The 19,039-nt window shown below is 47.9% G+C and overlaps 1 protein-coding gene across 4 annotated transcripts in view; it reads left to right on the forward strand.

Moving 5' to 3' along the window:
- tbxas1 (thromboxane A synthase 1 (platelet)) overlaps nt 1-19,039 on the forward strand; it is a 329,644-nt gene that overhangs the window by 40,513 nt on the left and 270,092 nt on the right. For 2 of the 4 annotated variants that reach the window (XM_070900689.1, XM_070900693.1), the window contains exons 1-2: nt 6,814-6,919; nt 7,062-7,190. In XM_070900689.1, coding sequence (XP_070756790.1) covers nt 7,084-7,190 — 107 coding nt within the window. In that variant the 5' untranslated portion in view covers nt 6,814-6,919; nt 7,062-7,083. Of the gene's footprint in view, nt 1-6,813; nt 6,920-7,061; nt 7,191-19,039 lie in introns of those variants that run through there. The other 2 variants (XM_070900691.1, XM_070900690.1) reach the window with 2 other exon arrangements.

Here is a 19,039-nt window from a genome sequence, read left to right on the forward strand (position 1 = left end):
TGCATTAATTTCCTCTTTAACCAGCAATGCCACCCCGCCTCCTTTTCCTTTCTGTCTATCTTTCCTAAATGTTGAAATAGTGTTTCAGATTTATAATTCAAGTAATAAAGGAGTGCATGAATTAAAATTGTACTCTGACGACTCTTGTCAGATCATTAAATGTCTTTCTGCACAGTGTGCCAGTCCTCACCACAGTATCTGACACAGAGACCTCCTCAGCGATTTGCTTCCAGATCCTTTTAAATACGGATGGCAGTGGTCTAGATCCACCCCAAGCATGCAACTCCTGCCATCTTCTGTCTGGAATTGTCATCCTGCATCATAAAAATCCAAATGTAAAATGGCTGATTTAGTCCCGGTTGTATTGCGCATGTGCGCGGCCACGCCCTGCATTAGCGTTTGCGACTGGAAAGCAGATCAGAAGCGCAAGAAGAAAAAAAAATTTGCAAATGCACAGAATGGCCGATTTATTTAGAGCTGGAACTTTCGGCTCCGGCGCACAAAGTGTGTGGTGCAATGCCGGAGTTAGCGCTAACGCTCCTCATCAACTTTCATTCGGCGAAAGTTGCGAGCTCTGACGCGAACGCTAACCCGACGCTAAAGGTTTGACTCTGCCGCGAATTGCGCCTGGAAACGGGCGAAAACGCAAAAAGCCAAAAATCCAGCCCTTTGGGCTGAACTTTCGGCTTTTGGGATTTCGGGGAGTTAATGACGGCGGGGCAGTCCTGATACCGCCTGGAAAAAGTTTGCGCCTCAATCAGCAAAATTGGGCAGTTGGGTCCGGAGTGTAGGGCGGAGTGCTAAGGGAGGCGTTACATACCTCTCTTAGGGCAATAGGCCGAGTGAGCATGGGAAAATCCAGAGCTTAACAGCCGGCCTCAGAGCGCTCTAATAGAAGTCTGGGGAGAAAACAACCCACCAAAAACATTCCCAATACATAGCCCACGCCACCACAACATAAATCGCAAAAATTACCTGAGGTCGGCATTATTTATCTCACTGCAGCTGCTACAGCTTGGAACGCCCGCTTTCAGAGGCGTTCCCTGCGGGGCGTGTTGCAGGATGCTACAGATCGGGCGGAAGTCAAAAAGTGAGCCAGTGGCGCAACCAGTGGCATTGCACACCGGCTCGCCTCTCCCAGGTGGTACTGCTCCGTGCCCCGCCGAAACCAGCCCCGAAACCCTCCCGCGGGGCGCTGGAAGCTGACCGCCCACTTCCCACCAAGAGGAGCTCACCACCGCCATTTCCATTCCTCCGGGGCATAAACAGGCAGACAGCAGCAGAAAATCCAGCTCTTTGACTATCGAGGGCATCACAGCCGAGCATCGCCCAGTCCTCAACTGACACCTACTTCCAAGAAGTCACTGGATGGTGATCAGCCAATGGAACCCTGGCTGACTTTTCCTTCCCCAACTCAGAGCACGGAGCATGTTGGAGCAATCCTAACTATCAGCTTAGCTGGGATAAGCTAACAGCAGAGACTTGATAGAAAGAAAGATTTGCATTTCTATAGCGCCTTTCACAACCTTATGACATCCCAAAGTGCTTTTGGAGTGTAGTCTCTGTTGCAATGTGGGAAATGTGGCAGCTAATTTGCGCACAGCAAGCTCCCACAAACAGCAATGGGATAATGACCAGATAATCTGTTTTTGTCATGTTGATTGAGTGATTAATATTGGCCAGGACACTGAGGATAACTCCCCTGCTGTTCTCAGAAATAGTGTCGTGGGATCTTTTACATCCACCTGGATGAGCAGACCATTATCAGAAAGACGGCACCTCTGACAGTGCAGCACTCCCTCAGTACTGCACTGGAGTGTCAGCCGCGATTTTTGTGCTCAAGTCTCTGGGGACAGCTTGAACCAGCGACCACCTAACTCAGAGGCGAGGGTGCTACCAACTGAGCCACAGCTAACACAAGGAATCCAACAGATCTTCTGATATTAAAAAATCTGAAGATGCTGGAAATCTGAAAAAGCGAAAACCCGCAGACAATGCTGGAAACACTCGGCAAATCAGGCAGCATCTGTAAAGAAAAAATATATATCGACATTTCGCAAAATACCTCTCCGTCCCTCTTCACCAGTAGCTGAAGATATTACATGTGAGCAGCTTATAAGGAACAGAGCGGGGAGGGCCGAGGCGGGGGGGCGGGTGGGGGGTGGGGGGTGAAGAGTGACAACGAGCTGTAAAGTGATTAGGTGGAGGACAGAAGATGATTAACTGACAGATGTGACGCTAGCTTGAGACAAAAGGAGAGAAATAAAAGACATGTACAGACTGTGAATAGTTGAAGCAGGTTAGCAAGGTTGGAGCGTGTAAACCTGGCAAAGCGGAACGAGCACCAATAGCCCAGGAGTCTGGTGGAAGAAAAAAGCAGGCGTACCCCAGGGGAGCGGACCACCCTGCTGCTTCTGCAGATGCGACTTCACAAGGTGGCCTATTTGTTTGCGCATTATTCAAAGCTGCCGATCAATGGATCAAAGCTGCATTTCCAGGACGAATACAAACGTACGAAAAATAAAGGCCAGGAAAAGACCCACTGAGCCATCCATCCCGTCCCACACAGTTGTGCTACCTGCTGCACAACAATACCAACACTCCCCACCCAACCCAAAACCATGATCTCCTGAGAGAGGCAAAGAAACATAAAACCCAAGGCTGGGGAGTGTGCGGGGGGGGAAGGAACTGGAGAATTCTGCCTGACAGGCTGAGTGTTTCCAGCATTGTCTGTGGGTTTTTGCTTTTCAGATTTCCATAGAAAATCCTATCCGACCCCCTTAGATGATCAAATCTGGTCCAGGGGACCACCCTGGGCCTGATTAATGTTACCAGGTACCTACCTTTTGTACAAGGTGATCTCCGCTCCAGCCAGAACAGGTCCAGCTCTCGCTTGAAGGCATGTAGCAAATTAGCTGAATAAAGGCTTTGCTTCACAGCTCTAAATTGGATTCCCTATTTTTATATAGTGGGAAGACACAGCAGAATGGCTCTCAGTGTGAAGTAATATAGTTGTGTTTTGTTGGAAAACATGGCAGCTATTTTGTGCCAGCAACTTCCCACAAACAGCCGTGAGGTGAACGACCCAGCCAGTCTGTTTATAGACTGAGGTAAGGACACTAGAAGAACTCCCTGCTCTTCTATATATTGTTATGGGATCATTAACATCCATCTGCACAGGCAGACTGTTTTATCGTTTGGCCCAATGGAGCAAGCAAAATAAAATCTGCAAGTTACTTTTTCAGGCTGCCTTTGGGTGCCAGGGTCAAAGTCAAAAGGTCACAAATTCCTCTGTGCATTTTTTGTAGTTCAGTAAATGTACCCGATCACTCGGTCCCAGCTGTGATTGATTGATGACTGAGTTAGATTTAGAGCAAAGTTCAGCAAAATAACACAGATCAACAGAGGTTGTGGAATTGGATGTGGAGGTTTATTCTGATTTTGGTCTGTACTGGCAATAGTTGTGGGTGTGAATTGTGAATGCTGACTATAATTACCCTCCTTGGCTATGCTGCATGACAACTTTCAAAGAACATGTTGACCCTGAAATTGCGACCTCTCCAGGTGCGTACGATGTGTGCCCGCAAGTTTCGACATTAGGCGCGAGAAGCACATGCGCCTGAACCTGGCATTTGCCATTTGTCAAAATGTTGCGCACCTCCCGGGTGGAGATTTGGGCTATTCACCCAACTTTTGCTCAATGAATGTCCTTCAAACTCTTACTTTTACCAGCATAAGAGTTTTAATAGATAGAAAAAATAAATGTTATTTCTTATTATATTAAAAACCTTGTCTGTGAAGGTAAATTTATTTGTATCGCGATTAAAACATTCAAAAAAATAAATTTTTCTCAAACATTTAATTTAATGCAATTTCTATTAATTTTAAAAAAGTGAATTTTTAAAAATTTATGTTTGTGTTTTATTTTATTTTAGGGGTATTCTCATTGATAGTAATGGGAGCTCGAAGCTCAGAGCTCCCTTTACAGGTTGAACTTCCCTTATCCAGAACCACCCCTCGTCCAGAACCATTCCCGGCCACCGGGTGGTGCATGTGCAGAACTCCGACATGAACAAATTGAAGTCCTTCCTTGCTGCTGACTCCCGCAATCGCTGGTCTGACCCCGCGATCCACCGCTGCCTCCTCCCAGCCCCCCCCCCCCCGCCCCCGATCGCCCTGCCACACTCCCAGCCCCAAGCCAGCCAGCCCTGCTATCCTCTTGCTCATTAACTGCTCCATCCAATTTAACGTGATCACCCCTCATCTGGCAAAATCCCTTATCCGGCATAGGCCAGGTAACGAGGGTTTTCCGATAAGGGAGATTCAACCTGTACTATGAATGAGAATACTACATTGTGATTGGTGGTCTAGGCCGATGTGATCTCAGGATGCCCGTACAATCCTGGAATACGTGGGCCTCTGCGCTGGGCTGCGCATGGAGGCCTCAGAGCGCAAGTGTTCGTTCTTCTGGGACCACCAGATACTTTCGTAAAAAAATATTTCCGGAGGCTTCCGCCTGCAGGCAGCCTCTGACTGCAATTTTTGGCCCAATGAACATCACTATTGCAGGTAGATATTTTTTCCTCCTTTGTTCTTCTGAAGGCAGTGATTTGGGTTGTCAACCCTCCAGGTTTACCCTGGAGTCTCCAGAAACTAAAGATTAATCTCCAGGGCACTGCTGTGAGCGACCCGGGAGAAACATCATAGGGGCAATAAAAAAAATCGGGATTTAAGAAAAGGTTTAATTAATCACTTTTGTTTACTAGTTATAAAAATATTGGACATGAGGGGGAAAAAAGCTGTTGGACTGAGAGTCAAGAATCATCCAATCGTTTAACGGAGAGTCTGTTACTTTCCAATTGGCACAGGAAGGTGGTGCACCATGACGATGGGCGTGTTGGGTGATCAATGGCGGGAGTGTGGGGGCGGGGTGGTTGTAGGCAGAAGGTCAAGTGATGAAATCTCCAGGAATATGTCCAAGCAGGGTTACCAACCCTAGCAGTAACCCATGCTAGGGTATTGCTCCACCCCTGCTGGACACCTCCTTGTACCACGTGTAAACTTGATGGGACCAAAATTGCCCTCCGCCCCATTTGGGGCACATAATTGGAATTAGATGGATAATTACCACCGGGATCCATGGGGCGGGGAAAAGAGGGAAATTGCCCTCTTTTCCTGGAAAAACTAATTGCGGCTGTGTTGGGGGCGGCAGAGGGGCGTAAGCGAGTCAGGAGTGGGGCGGAAGGCGGGCGGTGTCATCAACACCGCACTGAGCTCGTCAGCATGACGCGGATGTGCCGCATCACGCTGACGTGTAGCAACAACGCTCCCCTCCCTTTCACTTAAAGGAGAGGGACGCTGCGAGGCCTACTTGCCACCCACTGGGCCATCAGGGAGGGCTTTGGCCGGGATGGCAGCCAGGAGGGGGTGCCGGATTGCCTGTTGGCGGCTCAGCCGAACCCGTGGCTGCCATTGTTGGGCCGACTGCAGAGTCGGCCGATAATTAAAATAAAATGGCGGCCACGGCGGTGCGCCTAGCCACTGGCAGCTTCCTGCCGCGCAAAGCTGTCAGGAGCACCGAATGGCGGCGGGTGTGCTCCCACGGGGCGGAAAGGGGTTGGCGCGTGCCCGACAACGGGGTGGAGCGCCAGGCAGGGCAGAAATCCGTTTCCGCCACCCCCGAACTGGAAACAATTCCACAGTGGTCTGACCATCCGCCTGTGCCACCAGTCGGAAAGGCCTTACCACCCCATTACCGCTTCTTAACGGGCCTTAAAGAAGGGGGCTATTTCTCCCCTGATGTGTATATCCGAGACAGCGTATGTTGGCAGGCTATTCAATCGTACAGAGTATCAGGCCTGGTTTTATTCCTATCTGCCATGTACTGGATAGTGTTCAAGAGGAGGAATCCCTTGCTTGATTTTTTTCCACTCTCCCTTGCCTAGGGGTGCTAAGGCCAATTCTAACACCATAACTAATCTGGAATTGAACCTGGGGCCACTGGCCTGTGCTATCAACTGGCCATAATCTAGGTTTATCAAGAAGTAATTGGTAGTTTATTCCCTGGAGACTCTCTCTGCTGAGTGTATTTATAATGAGAAAAAACTGCAGTGTTAAACAGTCAACTAAAAATATTTTTCTCCATTCATCAATTCAGTCATTAGAATGGCATAAGCTCATATTCGCAGTCACAGTTAAGATGTGATGGATAATTCCGATCACTGCATTAGCTCAACTGTGATGCCATTCTAAGCTCACATGCAATCGAATCACAGAATCTTACAACACAGAAAGAGACCATTCGGCCCATCATGCTTGTTCTGGCTCTTTTGAAAGAGCTATCCAATTCGTCCCACAGCCCTTCAAATAGTTACTTTTCAAGCATATATACTGCTCTCTTTTGTAAGTTACTACTGAATCTGCTCCCACCGGCCTTTCAGGCAGCGCATTTCAGATCATAACAACTCGCTGCGTAAAAATAATTCTCCTCTCCCCTCTGGTTCTTTTGCCAATTATCTTAAATCTGTGTCCTCTGGCTACCGACCCTCCTGGTACCGACCCGCCTGTCAGTGGAAGCAGTTCCTCCTTATTTACTCTATCAAAACCATTCGTGATTTTGAACACCTCTGTTAAATCTCCCTTTAATCTTCTCTGCTCTAAGGCGAACAATCCCAGCTTCTCGACTCCCTCCACATAACTGAAGTCTCTTATCCCTGGTACCATTCCAGTAAATTCCTCTGCACCTGCTCCAATACGGTAATTATGCATGTATGAACCATGACCATTTCCGGACTGCACCTTGGTGCCTGTGGAATACACGAAGCAGAATTGTTTCTTTTAGGGAGGAAGGGAGAAAAAGAATTCCCCTTAGTTTCTGAACGGGAGCAGATTTGCCGAATCTGTTCTGCACAGTTAGTTGGTAAACAATACTGTTCCTGTTTACTTTCCTGGCCAATTGACTTGCACGTCAAAGAAAACGCCTTGTTGCAAATTGAGCAACTTGTTCAAAGAGTCCAGCGTGTGGTGAGATTCATTGCTTCTGTTCCTTCCGTATTGTGCAGGATTCAAACGGAATTACCGAAGATGGAATCTTTGGCAGACCTTGTGAGGTTTCCGGCTGCCTTGATCGAGCTCACTGGGACGACGGTTTCTGTTGGACTGTTTATGCTCTTCCTTGGCCTTCTGTACTGGTGAGTAGACTAAATGCCTTTTCCATTTTACTTTACAAAAAAGATGGTCCTAAAAGTAATTTTCGTTATGCTATTGCTTTCTTGCTCACAAGAAGCGTCCGTATCATTCTAGACCCTGGTCGGCCGTCTGACTCTCAAGTTCTCTGAAGCCACAAAGTGCGACCCTACCTGTGCAGGTAGTCTCGTGCTTTTTGGAAGGTGAGTGGAGTCTGATGTGAAACCAAGTTTAGAAAGTCTCCCCAGGTGGTTGGCCTGAGATCTTCTTGTGTAGGACTGTATCCCGGTACAACGTTCTATGTTTTAGTAACAGCAGAGAGTCACAGTCCTACTAGCGAATGGAACTCTGCACACGTGAACCTGTGCACCATCATAGAATGTTGCTGGGCAGAGTGCGAGATTCAACCGGCAGTAGAACTCCGATCTGGTGCCTCAGTATCAATAACTGTACGGGCACTGCTCTCACGCTAGTTCTGGGTATAATGACGCCTCTACATTATTACCATGTTTTTAACCTGTTGGCTATTTTCTCATTTGTTTTATTTGCCATCTTCCGCAAACCCCTCCCCCCCCTCCTCCACTCCACACCAAGACACTATGTGAATCCCATGAAAAGGCGGACAGAAGCATTCCATAAGACTAAATGTTCTCCTCCTCTTCTGTTAGGAAATGCTGCACCTCCATTCTGCATTCCTTACCGGAGAACAGGGACTGAGATTATGAACTCCTGATTATGTATCGAACCATGGGTATGAACCGGCCCCAGGGCTAGCTATCTTTTTCACATGGTGCGTTAGTACAACAACCTGGTTTACTACCACATTGCCTGAGCATCTTTAGACATCAGGATGACATCAAAAGTCATTGCACCCATTAGTACATGAAAATCCAACTGACCAGGTTCGGGTTAGGCTGACACATCTGTACAGTACTGAGGGAGTGTGGCACTGTCTTTCAGATGACATGTTAAACTGAGATCCCACATGTCTATTCTGTGGGCATAAGAAACCTCAAAGCATCATTGAGAGGGAGGAGAGAGTTGTGCTAATGGCCTGGCCAATATTTATCCCTCAACCAATTCCACCAAAAACAAATTAACTCATTGCATTTATTTGTGGCATCTTGCTGTGTGCATATTTGTTTGCTGCTTTTGCTTGCAAAGTAACAGTGACTCTGCTTCAAAGCAACTCATTGCCCGTAAAGAGCTTTGAGACGTCCAAAAGCTCAGTACAAGAGTTTTCTTTTGTTTTCCCCACAATGCAAAACTGCTTCCATTCCCGTAATATTATCCGGGTTCCGCCATTTACAGTGCACGGTGGGTATGGTGCAACGTGAGTAAAATGGCACGTGCGCATTCGCGACCTCACCGCACTAGCCGAGGGCTTTCTCAGACACGAGCCTGTCCACAGCCTGAGCTCTCGGTGTTGAGCAGCACCAGCCATCTACATTAGCACCTGGGATAGCATTGCCCCTTAAAGGCCCTGCTGTCGTATAAATCAGAGAGCATAGAAGGAGGCCATTCCCTTTTGAAAGTTACTGTTGAATCTGCTCCCACCGTCCAGATTATAACCACTCGCTGCTTAAAAAATGTCTCCTCATCTTGCCTCTGGTTCTTTTGTCAATTATCTTAAATCTGTGTCCTCTGGTTACCGACCCTCCTGGCAGTGGAAACAATTTCTCCTTATTTACTCTGTGAAAACCCCATATAATTTTCCAATGGGATATAAAGTTCCCTCCATACTTTGCAGTTACCAGTGATGTTCATGTATTTACAGATTTCAGATAAAAACACCTCATTTAATGGTTCCCATCCTTCTCTCGGTGCACTGTGACAAGCTTATTACAGAAAGGCAAATAAACTGTAGAAATACGAGGGGGAATGAAAGGGAGACTTATTTTCCTACACAGCTAACAGAAACTGTCTGACCCTGCTGTTTCTCTACAAAACTATATCAGATACACAAAGTACAGGGGAACTTCAACTGTACGGTTTATGGAGGAGACTCCTTTTCTTACCCCCCCGCCCCCCCCTCCGCCCCCGGCACCCCCACTTGGATAATGGAGGCAGGCCCTGAGTTGAGTGTTTGCCTTTGATGGTGTTGGTTTAGGGACAAATCTTATCCAGAATTCAGGGGACACTCACTGCTCTTTTTAGAAACATAGAAAATAGGTGCAGGAGCAGGCCATTCAGCCCATCTAGCCTGCACCGCCATTCAATGAGTTCATGGCTGAACATTCCTTGTCTTGAATTCAATGCCCCCGTTTACAAAGCCAAGTATCCCACAAGCTTTCTTCACTGTCTTATCAACTTGCTCTGCCACCTTCAAAGATTTGTGAACATTTACCCCAGTTTTCAAAGATAGCCAACATTCACAATATGAGCAGAGCGTTGGTTCAATATCTCTTCTGAAAGATAGCACTGTTGTAGCACTGCCTCGAAGTGTTAGACTAGATTGTGGCCTCAAATGTTCTCATGCGTGCTGATTGATAGAGGTTATGGGTAGGTGAGTGATGGGGGTGTGGTGAATTGAGCAGTGGCTGAGGCTAGTGGTGCAGTTTGTAGGATATGGCATTTAAAGATGCGTTCACTGACCTTGACCACTCGTGTGAGGTCATTAAACTTCTTGCGACACTGCATCCAGGTCCTTGGGGCTGCACTCCTGGTATTAACCTCCGCGGCTATCTGCTCCCACTGTCTTTTCACTGTGTGTTTGGAGGGCTTACTGCCCCCTGCAGGTACAGCTCATCTCTCCTGTATCTTTCCACTTCCTCCACCGCGACCTCCAGTGCAATGTCGGCAAACCTTGGTGCACGCTCTCTCCGATGATCAGCCATTGTTCTTTGTTGCACAGCACTATTCCGAATGATGTCATCACCTCCAGCAGCCACAATGCACCTTCCCTTTAAGAGGTGCAGGCTAGCTTTAAGCCGTTCAGACTAGCTTTAAGTAGTGCTAGTAAGTAACGATATTGGGCCCCCTGCTGAGGCATGCAGCCAATGAACAGCGTGGTTAGCGCTGGCTGCTCCCAGCATTCATTATAATGAGCAGGCGGCACAAGGATGGTGTGCTGCGTGGATTACATCGAATGGGCGCAGGGTAATTGCACATCGCGATTCTCGCACCCGTTTTCGTCCCCAGTATTCCTTAACAGATTGAAGTTCCCACTTATGTAGAACAATAAACTGGTGACAAATCAGTCTATTCCTTTAGCGCTGAGTCATTCTGCCCAATTATATTAGTGTAGACAGTGTAAGCTTGTTTTCTGACTCTTTAGGAGAGCTTGACTTATCTTTGTTTCCTGACTTGGCTCACAAGTTGCAGGTTTGATTGGATCTTCTCCAAACCAGGCTCTCAGTCTCAAAAAGTACCTAGCAGTCTGCTATCCATCTGCAACAGCAGTCTCCTCCTCCCCCTCTCCTCTTTATCTCTGCGACTACTGGAAAAACTTGTCCCAGACTTGCAAAACAAAATGTGGTCAGAATGTGCCACATGAAAGAAGTGGGACCAAGAGGTATCCTTTCGAAACTCCAAGACAAACTACCTTTGGAAATACACAAATAAAGTGTGTTGACGTATTTCCATGGCGATGAAGATACACAGGGGAGGCGAAGGCAAGCACAAGCTGCACCAACACTGCAGCCAAAAATATTTACAATGTTCTCACTGAAATTCTGAGCTCAAGCATGTGACAAACTGAACGCAAGATATAACCAGAATAAACAAAACCTGCCGACTGAGGAATAGAAAGAAACTCAAGGAAAATGAAACCTCTCCTTTTCTCCGCTCCTTTTCAAGTGCCAGCTCCCAGCTGGAGTACCAGTCCTGGTATGTTGCCCACAGTCATATTTCAGTGGTTGCTCTCTCTCTTCCAAACTTGTCCTTTGGGAAGAAATAAGCGACTCTCTTTGCAAGTCTCCTGCCAGTGACTGCTTAATCATCATAGGAAGTCCCTCGTATCGAGGATGACTTGCTTCCACGCCGAAAAGGGATGAGTTCACAGGTGTTTCAATGAAAGACCTAATATTCCGGATCCCGAACTACATCCTGAAGGGTGGAGGATGCCTGTGCGTGGATTTTTTTAACGTGTGATGGCCGTTGCACACCAGCCACCACACGGGCTTGACAGAGCTAGGTCTTGGTCCAGTGGCAAGGATTAACCAAGACGACTGAAGACCAGCTCTGCTGCACGGACCTAGTGCGCACACATATCGCAGTGTGGGCTGGCCCGTGCTGCCCCTGGGCCCCCGGCTCTTCTGGGCCCCGAACTCTCGCCTCTCCTAGCCCTGGATCACATTGGATGATATGGATGTATTTCAAAAAGCAAATCGCCGATGATATGTTTTGCGACTGCTTTGAGGTGAAATGGAACAGAACATCTGCTGCAACAGGGACATCCACACCAGTGCACACAGCTGTTCAAAAGAAATTCTCCACACAGGGAGAGAGGGCTCCAAGCTGCGTGTACTGTTGCTGAAGTTGGCGACTCTGCTTTGGCATCAAAAGATGATAGCAAAGTGAGTGGATAACCAAAAATAGCAACAATTGCCTCGGGAGCCGGAATAATGGTCAGGAAGAGCAGTCATTCAGGAAGCAGCTCAGTACCTTGCGTTCTGATCAGTCTTAATCATACTATTTATAAACATCTGCTTCATACAGTGAAGGGGATGAGCCATATGTTTATTCCATTTGACTGCTGTGACAGAACAGGACAAAGTTAAATGGATAAATTGAGTGTCGAAGATTGAGGGGTGATCTGATCGAGGTGTTTAAAATGATTTAAAGGATTCGATAGGGTAGATCCAGAGCAACTATTTCCTCTGGTGGGGAATCAAGGAAAAGGGGTCATAAACTTAAAATTAGAGCCAGGCCGTTCAAGAGGAAAGTCAGGAAGCTCTTTTACTCAAAAGGCAGTGGAAATCTGACACTCTCTCCCCAAAAGGCTGTGGCTACTGGGGGTCAGTTAGAGCTTTCAAGACTGAGAGCGAGAGATTTTTATTAGGTAATGATATCAAGGGATATGGAGGAAATACAAGTAAATGGAGTTGAGGTGCAGATCAGCCATGATCTAATTGAACTGCAGGGCAGACTCGAGGGGCTGACTGGCCTACACCTGTTCCTAATGTTACCATTTTCCTAAATGGCTGTTGAGAGAGACTACTGAGAAAACTCTAGTAACCCAGCACACCTCTCCTGAAGGTGCTGACTATGTTTTTGCAGGTGCCCGAACCTCACCCAGTCTTCATGAGCCCAGACAGTGAGTGTCGACAGGCGATTCAACTGCAAAGAGGATCAAAGCTGAGCCAAAACTGTTGCTAAATGACATGCGTGTGTACGTTCCAGCGTGGGGGCACTGGATAGTGATAGGGATCGCCCCGCCTCCTGTCCTAGCTAACTCAGCATAGGCTGAGCCTTAAATAATACATGTGGTGACTTTCTCCAACTCGCACACTGAGCAGCTGGAACGATGGTTTGGATTGCAGTTTCTTAACAGATGTGCACTGTGTAGACTCCCGAAACAAGCACTCTACTCCAAGCTACATCATGGCAAGCGAGCCCCAAGAGGGCAGAGAAAATGCTTCAAGGACATCCCCACCGACTCTTGGGAATCCGATCAAAGTGGAGGAGAAGCATCTGAAAAGGCGGCGAACACTTTGAGTCTCTTCACCGGGAGCACACGGAGGCCAAGTACAAACAGCGGAAGGAGCGTACGACAAATCAAGCACCCCACCCACCCGTCCCTTCAACCACTGCCTTTCCCACCTGTGACAGAGACTGTAGATCCCTCATCAGTCACCTTAGAACTCATTTTAGTGTGGAAGCATGTCATCCTCGACACTGGGGCACTGCCAAAGAAGAAGCAGCACTGCGTAGAAGGCAAAGGAAGAGTCATGGAGGAGGGGGGTGTTAATGAATTTAACACCTCTTGTTTTAATTCTGTTGCCCTGACATTGAATAAGAGCACGAAGGAAAGAAACACTGGATTTGAAGAAGGCAGCTAATGGTCTGCCCTGCTGAAAACATCCCAAGTGCTGACCCATTCAACACCCAGCCGGGTGAGAGATACGGAAGGGCCTGCAGTCCTGCCTGGCCTTTCCGAGCAGGTGCTGGGTGCCAAGGGACAAACACCAACAGAAATTACTGCAACCAATAAAAATGCGAAACTTGACATTTCAGAATTATTTATGAAGGATGCATGTTGTAAAAACAGGTGATTTGGAATCAATATTTCATCACCTCCCGTTTGACTACTGAAACCCGACAAGCTGCCAGATGTCCTCAATTACTGCTTGTGGGAAAATTGTGCTCAAATTTTGAGTTCAAATGATGATCTTGAACATGTGGGGGAGGGTAATGAAAGGCTCGACAATCAGTTCTTGAATATATATTAGGTTAACTTTTGAAAAACGACGACATCTGGAATAACAACTAGCTCTAATCAGTGATCGAATATTCGGCTTCCCATGCCATCTGTTCCTAACATTACTGTGACCTCTGAACCAGTATAACTTACTGGCATAGTCCTGCAGCCCTAGACTGTCTTTATCTGACAGAAAATGTTTCTCATTTGAGCACTGGGGATGTACAGAAACCTCCTTCCAGCAATCCAAAGTACATTTTTAAGTAGACTTATTGTTGAAGTGACTAGCGCTTTGCCCGACCCTCACACAGTTGCTGATCGTAATAGCATGCAAGGCCAGTGAGGTGTTTCCCTTTTGCACTTTGAAATGTCACTTTTATAAGTCTGAAAGAAAGAATGAGATAGAGAGAAAGAAAGAATGAAAGACTTGCATTTATGTCGTGCCTTTCCTGATCTCAGGACATCCCATAGTGATTTATAGGCAATGAAGTGTCGTAACTGGCACCAAGTCCCGCTGACCCATCACCCCTATGTTCGCTGACCTACGTTGACTCCCGGTTACAAAATTCCCACCCCTGTTTACAAATCCCTCTACGGCCTTGCCCCTCCCTATCTCTGTAATCTCTTTCTGCCCCACAACCCCCGAGATGTCTGCGCTTCTCTAATTCTGCCCTCTTGAGCATCCCTGATTACAATCGCTCAACCATCGGTGGCCGTGCCTTCAGCTGCCTGGGCCCTAAGCTCTGGAACTCCCTCCCTAAACCTCTCTGTCTATCTCTCTTTCCTCCTTTAAGACGCTCCTTAAAACCTACCTCTTTGACCAAGCTTTTGGTCATCTGCCATAATTTCTTCTTATGTGGATCAGTGTCAAATTAATTTGTTTTGTCTTATAACACTCCTGTAAAGCGCCTTGGAACGTTTTACTATTTCTTGTTGTTGTTGAAGTATTTATGAAGTGTAGTCACTAATGTAAGAAACTGCAGCAGCCAAGTAACACACAGCAAGGTCCCACAAACAGCATGATAATGACCAGATAGTCGGTGTTAGTGATCTTGGTTGAGAGATAAATATTGACAAGGATGCTGTGGAGCACTCCCCTGCTCTTCTTTGAATAGTGCTGTGGGATCTTTTACGTCTCATCCGAGAGACGGCAGCTTCTTCTCAGTACTGCACCAATGTGTCAGCTTCGATTATGTGCTTGAGGCTCTGGAGTGGAGCTCCAGAGGTGGGGGAAATTAAAATGGACTGGGAGACTTACCCGCTGGCCTCCCGTCCATAGCCTACCGACTGCAGGGTCCTTGTTTAAGTATCTGATCGGATCCTGATGACGTCATCGGGACCCGATTGCGATATTAACCCCAGGCTGGTATGGGCAATCCAGCGCGGATTCCCCGCTAGGCCAAACCGTCCGCAAACAGGAGCCAGCAAAGTTGGTGTGTTGTACTGTTTCCTTGTGAGGCAGAGGTGCTCCCCCAGGCACCACAAGGGAGCCTGGGCCTCCCCTGACATGGGCTTCCTTCTCGTCCGAACTCCAGAACGCCGTCCCAAAGACCTTAGTGCCGGGGGCCACTCGATCGGTGGCCTCTTACTGCCCGAAATCCTACTCGCGCCCGCCAGGAATGTAGATCGTCCCGCTGGCTGTGGGTGGGGAACGGCATCCGATTATGCAGGTGAGGCCGGGGAGTTAAGATCTCAAACTGCAAAGGGCCGGACGGATTGCCCTCCACCTCGGCCCCTTGGCTGCACCAATTCCGATCATATTTCAAACCGCCCTCATGTCGACTTGTCTCCTCGTTGGGATTTCAAGCCATTTCCTCTCATAGAATCTTCCAATTACCCTTTCGCCCCTCCTCCAAATTAAACAGATGTCTGTTTACATTCCTGGAAAAGAGTTACCAAGACTTCTTGGATTTGGGGTGGTCTGACCTCAAAAATTCAAACACTTCACTCAGACACAAAATTAACTAATCGCACAACTTTGTTTAAATTTGAATAATTACTCTTTCAAACCCACAAGTGACAAAACTTGCACCATTGCATTGGGATTGGCTTGGTGCATTTCTTGGGCCTGAGCTGGTGTGATTGTTGTGCAAAATCAAAGCGCATGGTATTGGGGGTAATGTACTGACGTGGATGGAGAACTGGTTGGCAGACAGGAAGCAGAGAGTCGGGATAGATGGGTCCTCTTCAGAATGGCAAGCAGTGACTAGTGGAGTGCCGCAGGGCTCAGTGCTGGGACCCCAGCTCTTTACAATATTCATTAACGATTTAGGTGAAGGAATTGAGTGTAATATCTCCAAGTTTGCGGATGACACTAAACTGGGTGGCGGTGTGAGCTGTGAGGAGGACGCTAAGAGGCTGCAAGGTGACTTGGACAGGTGAGTGGGCAAATGCATGGCAGATGCAGTATAATGTGGATAAATGTGAGGTTGTCCATTTTGGGGGCAAAAACATGAAGGCAGAATATTATCTGAATGGCGGCAGATTAGGAAAAGGGAAGGTGCAACAAGACCTGGATGTCATGGTTCATCAGTCACTGAAAGTGGGCATGCAGGTACAGCAGGCGGTGAAGAAGGCAAATGGTGTGTTCACCTTCATAGCTAGGGGATTTGAGTATAGGAGCAGGGAGGTCTTACTGCAGTTGTACAGGGTCGTAGTGAGGCCTCACCTGGGATATTGTGTTCAGTTTTGGTCTCCTAATCTGAGGAAGGATGTTCTTGCTATTGAGGGAGTGCAGCGAAGGTTTACTAGACTGCTTCCAGGGATGGCTGGACTGTCATATGAGGAGAGACTGGATCAACTGGGCCTTTATTCGCTGGAGTTTAGAAGGATGAGAGGGGATCTCATAGAAGCGTATAAGATTCTGATGGGACGGGACAGGTTACATGTTGGGGAAGTCCAGAACCAGGGGACATAGTCTTAGGATAAGGGGGGGGTGGGGGGGGGGGCATTTAGGTCTGAGATGAGGAAAAACTTCTTCACTCAGTTGTTAACCTGTGGAATTCCCTGCTGCAGAGAGTTATTGATGCCAGTTCATTGGATATATTCAAGAGGGAGTTAGATATGGCCCTTACGGCTCAGGGGATCAAGGGGTATGGAGAAAAAGCAGGAAAGGGGTACTGAGGGAATGATCAGCCATGATCTTATTGAATGGCGGTGGCAGGCTCGAAGGGCTGAATGGCCTACTCCTGCATCTATTTTTTACGTTTCTATGTTTCGATGAGCTGGCTGTTAGACTCCCAATGCACCCACCCAGGTGAGTGGTGAGTATTCCCTCACACAATCCTTGTAAATGGCGGAGGGGCTTTGAGGGGTCAGGAGGTGAGCCACTCATCGCAGAATACTCAGTGTCTGTCTGTAGCCCTGATGTTGATATGTCTGGCCCAGTTAACTCATGGTCAGTGATGATCTCTAGGATGTTGATGGTGGGGCCTCAATGATGGTGTTGCTGTTGAAGGTTAAGGGGAGGTGGCTGGATTTCCCTTCTTGGAGATGGTCATTACCTGCCACTTATGTGGCGAAAATATTACCTGCCATGTGTCAGCCCAAACCTGGATGTTATCCAGGCCCTTCTATAGACTAGCATGGCTGATTCATTATCAGAGCTGCTGTGAATGGAGCTGAACGCAGTGGATTCGACAATGATTAGTCCTGCCTCTGATCTTATGATGGGAAGGTTATTGATGAAACAGCTGAAGCTGGATGGGCCAAGGACACTTATCTGAGGTGATTTCTGGGACTATGATGAATAGGCTCTGACAAACACAACTGGAGGGTTTTTCCGATGACCTTGGTGCTATACTTGGTCAAATGCTGCTTTGATACAGATCTTGCATCCTTGTCTGGATCAAGATTGTGATGAGGTCTGGATCATTGTTTCTGGCTGAACCTAAACTGAGCTTCAGTGAGCAGGTTTTGGTGAGTAAGTTTCATTTGATGGCACTTTTGACGATTCCTCTCATCACTTTACTGATGATTGGGGTCACACAGGGCTGCCTCATCGTCCCAACCCTCTTAATCTTCTTCGCTGCAATGCTCCGCCTCAAAGTTGACAAGCTCTCCACTGGAGTGGAACTAAACTACAGAACCTGTGGGAAGCTGTTCAACCTTCGCCGTCAAGACCACACTAACCTCTGCCATCAAGCTACAGCACACGGATGATGCCTACGTCTGCGCACACACAGAGGCTGAACTCCAGGACATAGTCGACGTATTTACTGAGGCGTACGAAAGCATGGGCCTTACGCTAAACATCAGCAAGACAAAGGTCCTCCACCAGCCTGTCCTCGCCGCACAGCACTGGCCCCCAGTCATCAGGATCCACGGCGCAGCCCTGGACAACGTGGACCATTTCCCCTATCTCGGGAGCCTCCTATCAACAAGAGCAGGCATTGACGACGAGATTCAACACCGCCTCCAATGCGCCACTGCAGCCTTCGGCTGCCTGAGGAAAAGAGTGTTTGAAGACCAGGCCCTCAAAACTGCCACCAAGCTCATGGTCTACAGGGCTGTAGTAATACCCGCCCTTCTGTATAGCTCAGAAACATGGACCATGTACAGTAGACACCTGAAATCGCTGGAGAAATACCACCAACGATGTCTCCGCAAGATCCTACAAATCCCCTGGAGGACAGACGCACCAACATTAGCGACCTCGACAAGGCCAACATCCCCAGCATCGAAGCACTGAACACACTTGATCAGCTCCACTGGGCAGACCACATAGTTCGCATACCAGACATGAAACTCCCAAAGCAAGTGCTCTACTCGGAACTCCTTCATGGCAAACGAGCCAAAGGTGGGCAACGGAAACGTTACAAGGACACCCTCAAAGCCTTCCTGATAAAGTGCAACATCACCACTGACAACTGGGAGACCCTGGCCAAAGACCGTCCTAAGTGGAGGAAGTGCATCCGGGAGGGCGCTGAGCACCTTGAGTCTCGTCGCCGAGAGCATGCAGAAATCAAGCGCAGGCAGCGGAAAGAGCATGCGGCAAACCAGTCCCACCCACCCCTTTCCTCAACGACTATCTGCCCCACCTGTGACAGAGACTATGGTTCTGGTATTGGACTGTTCAGCCACCTAAGAACTGATGTTAAGAGTGGAAACAAGCCTTCCTCGATACCGAGGGACTGCCTTTGATGATGATTGGGAGAAGGCTAATAGGGCGGTAATGGGCTGGCATAGATTTATCTTGTTTACTGTGGATAGGCCTCACCTGGGCAATTTTTCACACTGCCAGAACTTTGTTACACAGCCATGATGTTGTCAGGGCCCATAGCTGTTGATACATCCAGAGCTGATAGCTGTTTTTTAATATCATGCAGAGTAAACCATTTTGGCTGGATATTGGATAACGAGGATGGTGGGGACCTGGGGAAGGAGTCCTGCAGGATTGTCTGCCTGACATTTTTGACTGGAGCATCAACTAAAATGGCAGTCTCTCTCTTGGAGATGTAAAGTGCTGTTTTAACTCCTGAAACAGTTGCATTT

This window comes from Pristiophorus japonicus, chromosome 15 (genome assembly GCF_044704955.1).
Source record: "Pristiophorus japonicus isolate sPriJap1 chromosome 15, sPriJap1.hap1, whole genome shotgun sequence".
NCBI classification, from domain to species: Eukaryota; Metazoa; Chordata; class Chondrichthyes; family Pristiophoridae; genus Pristiophorus; species Pristiophorus japonicus.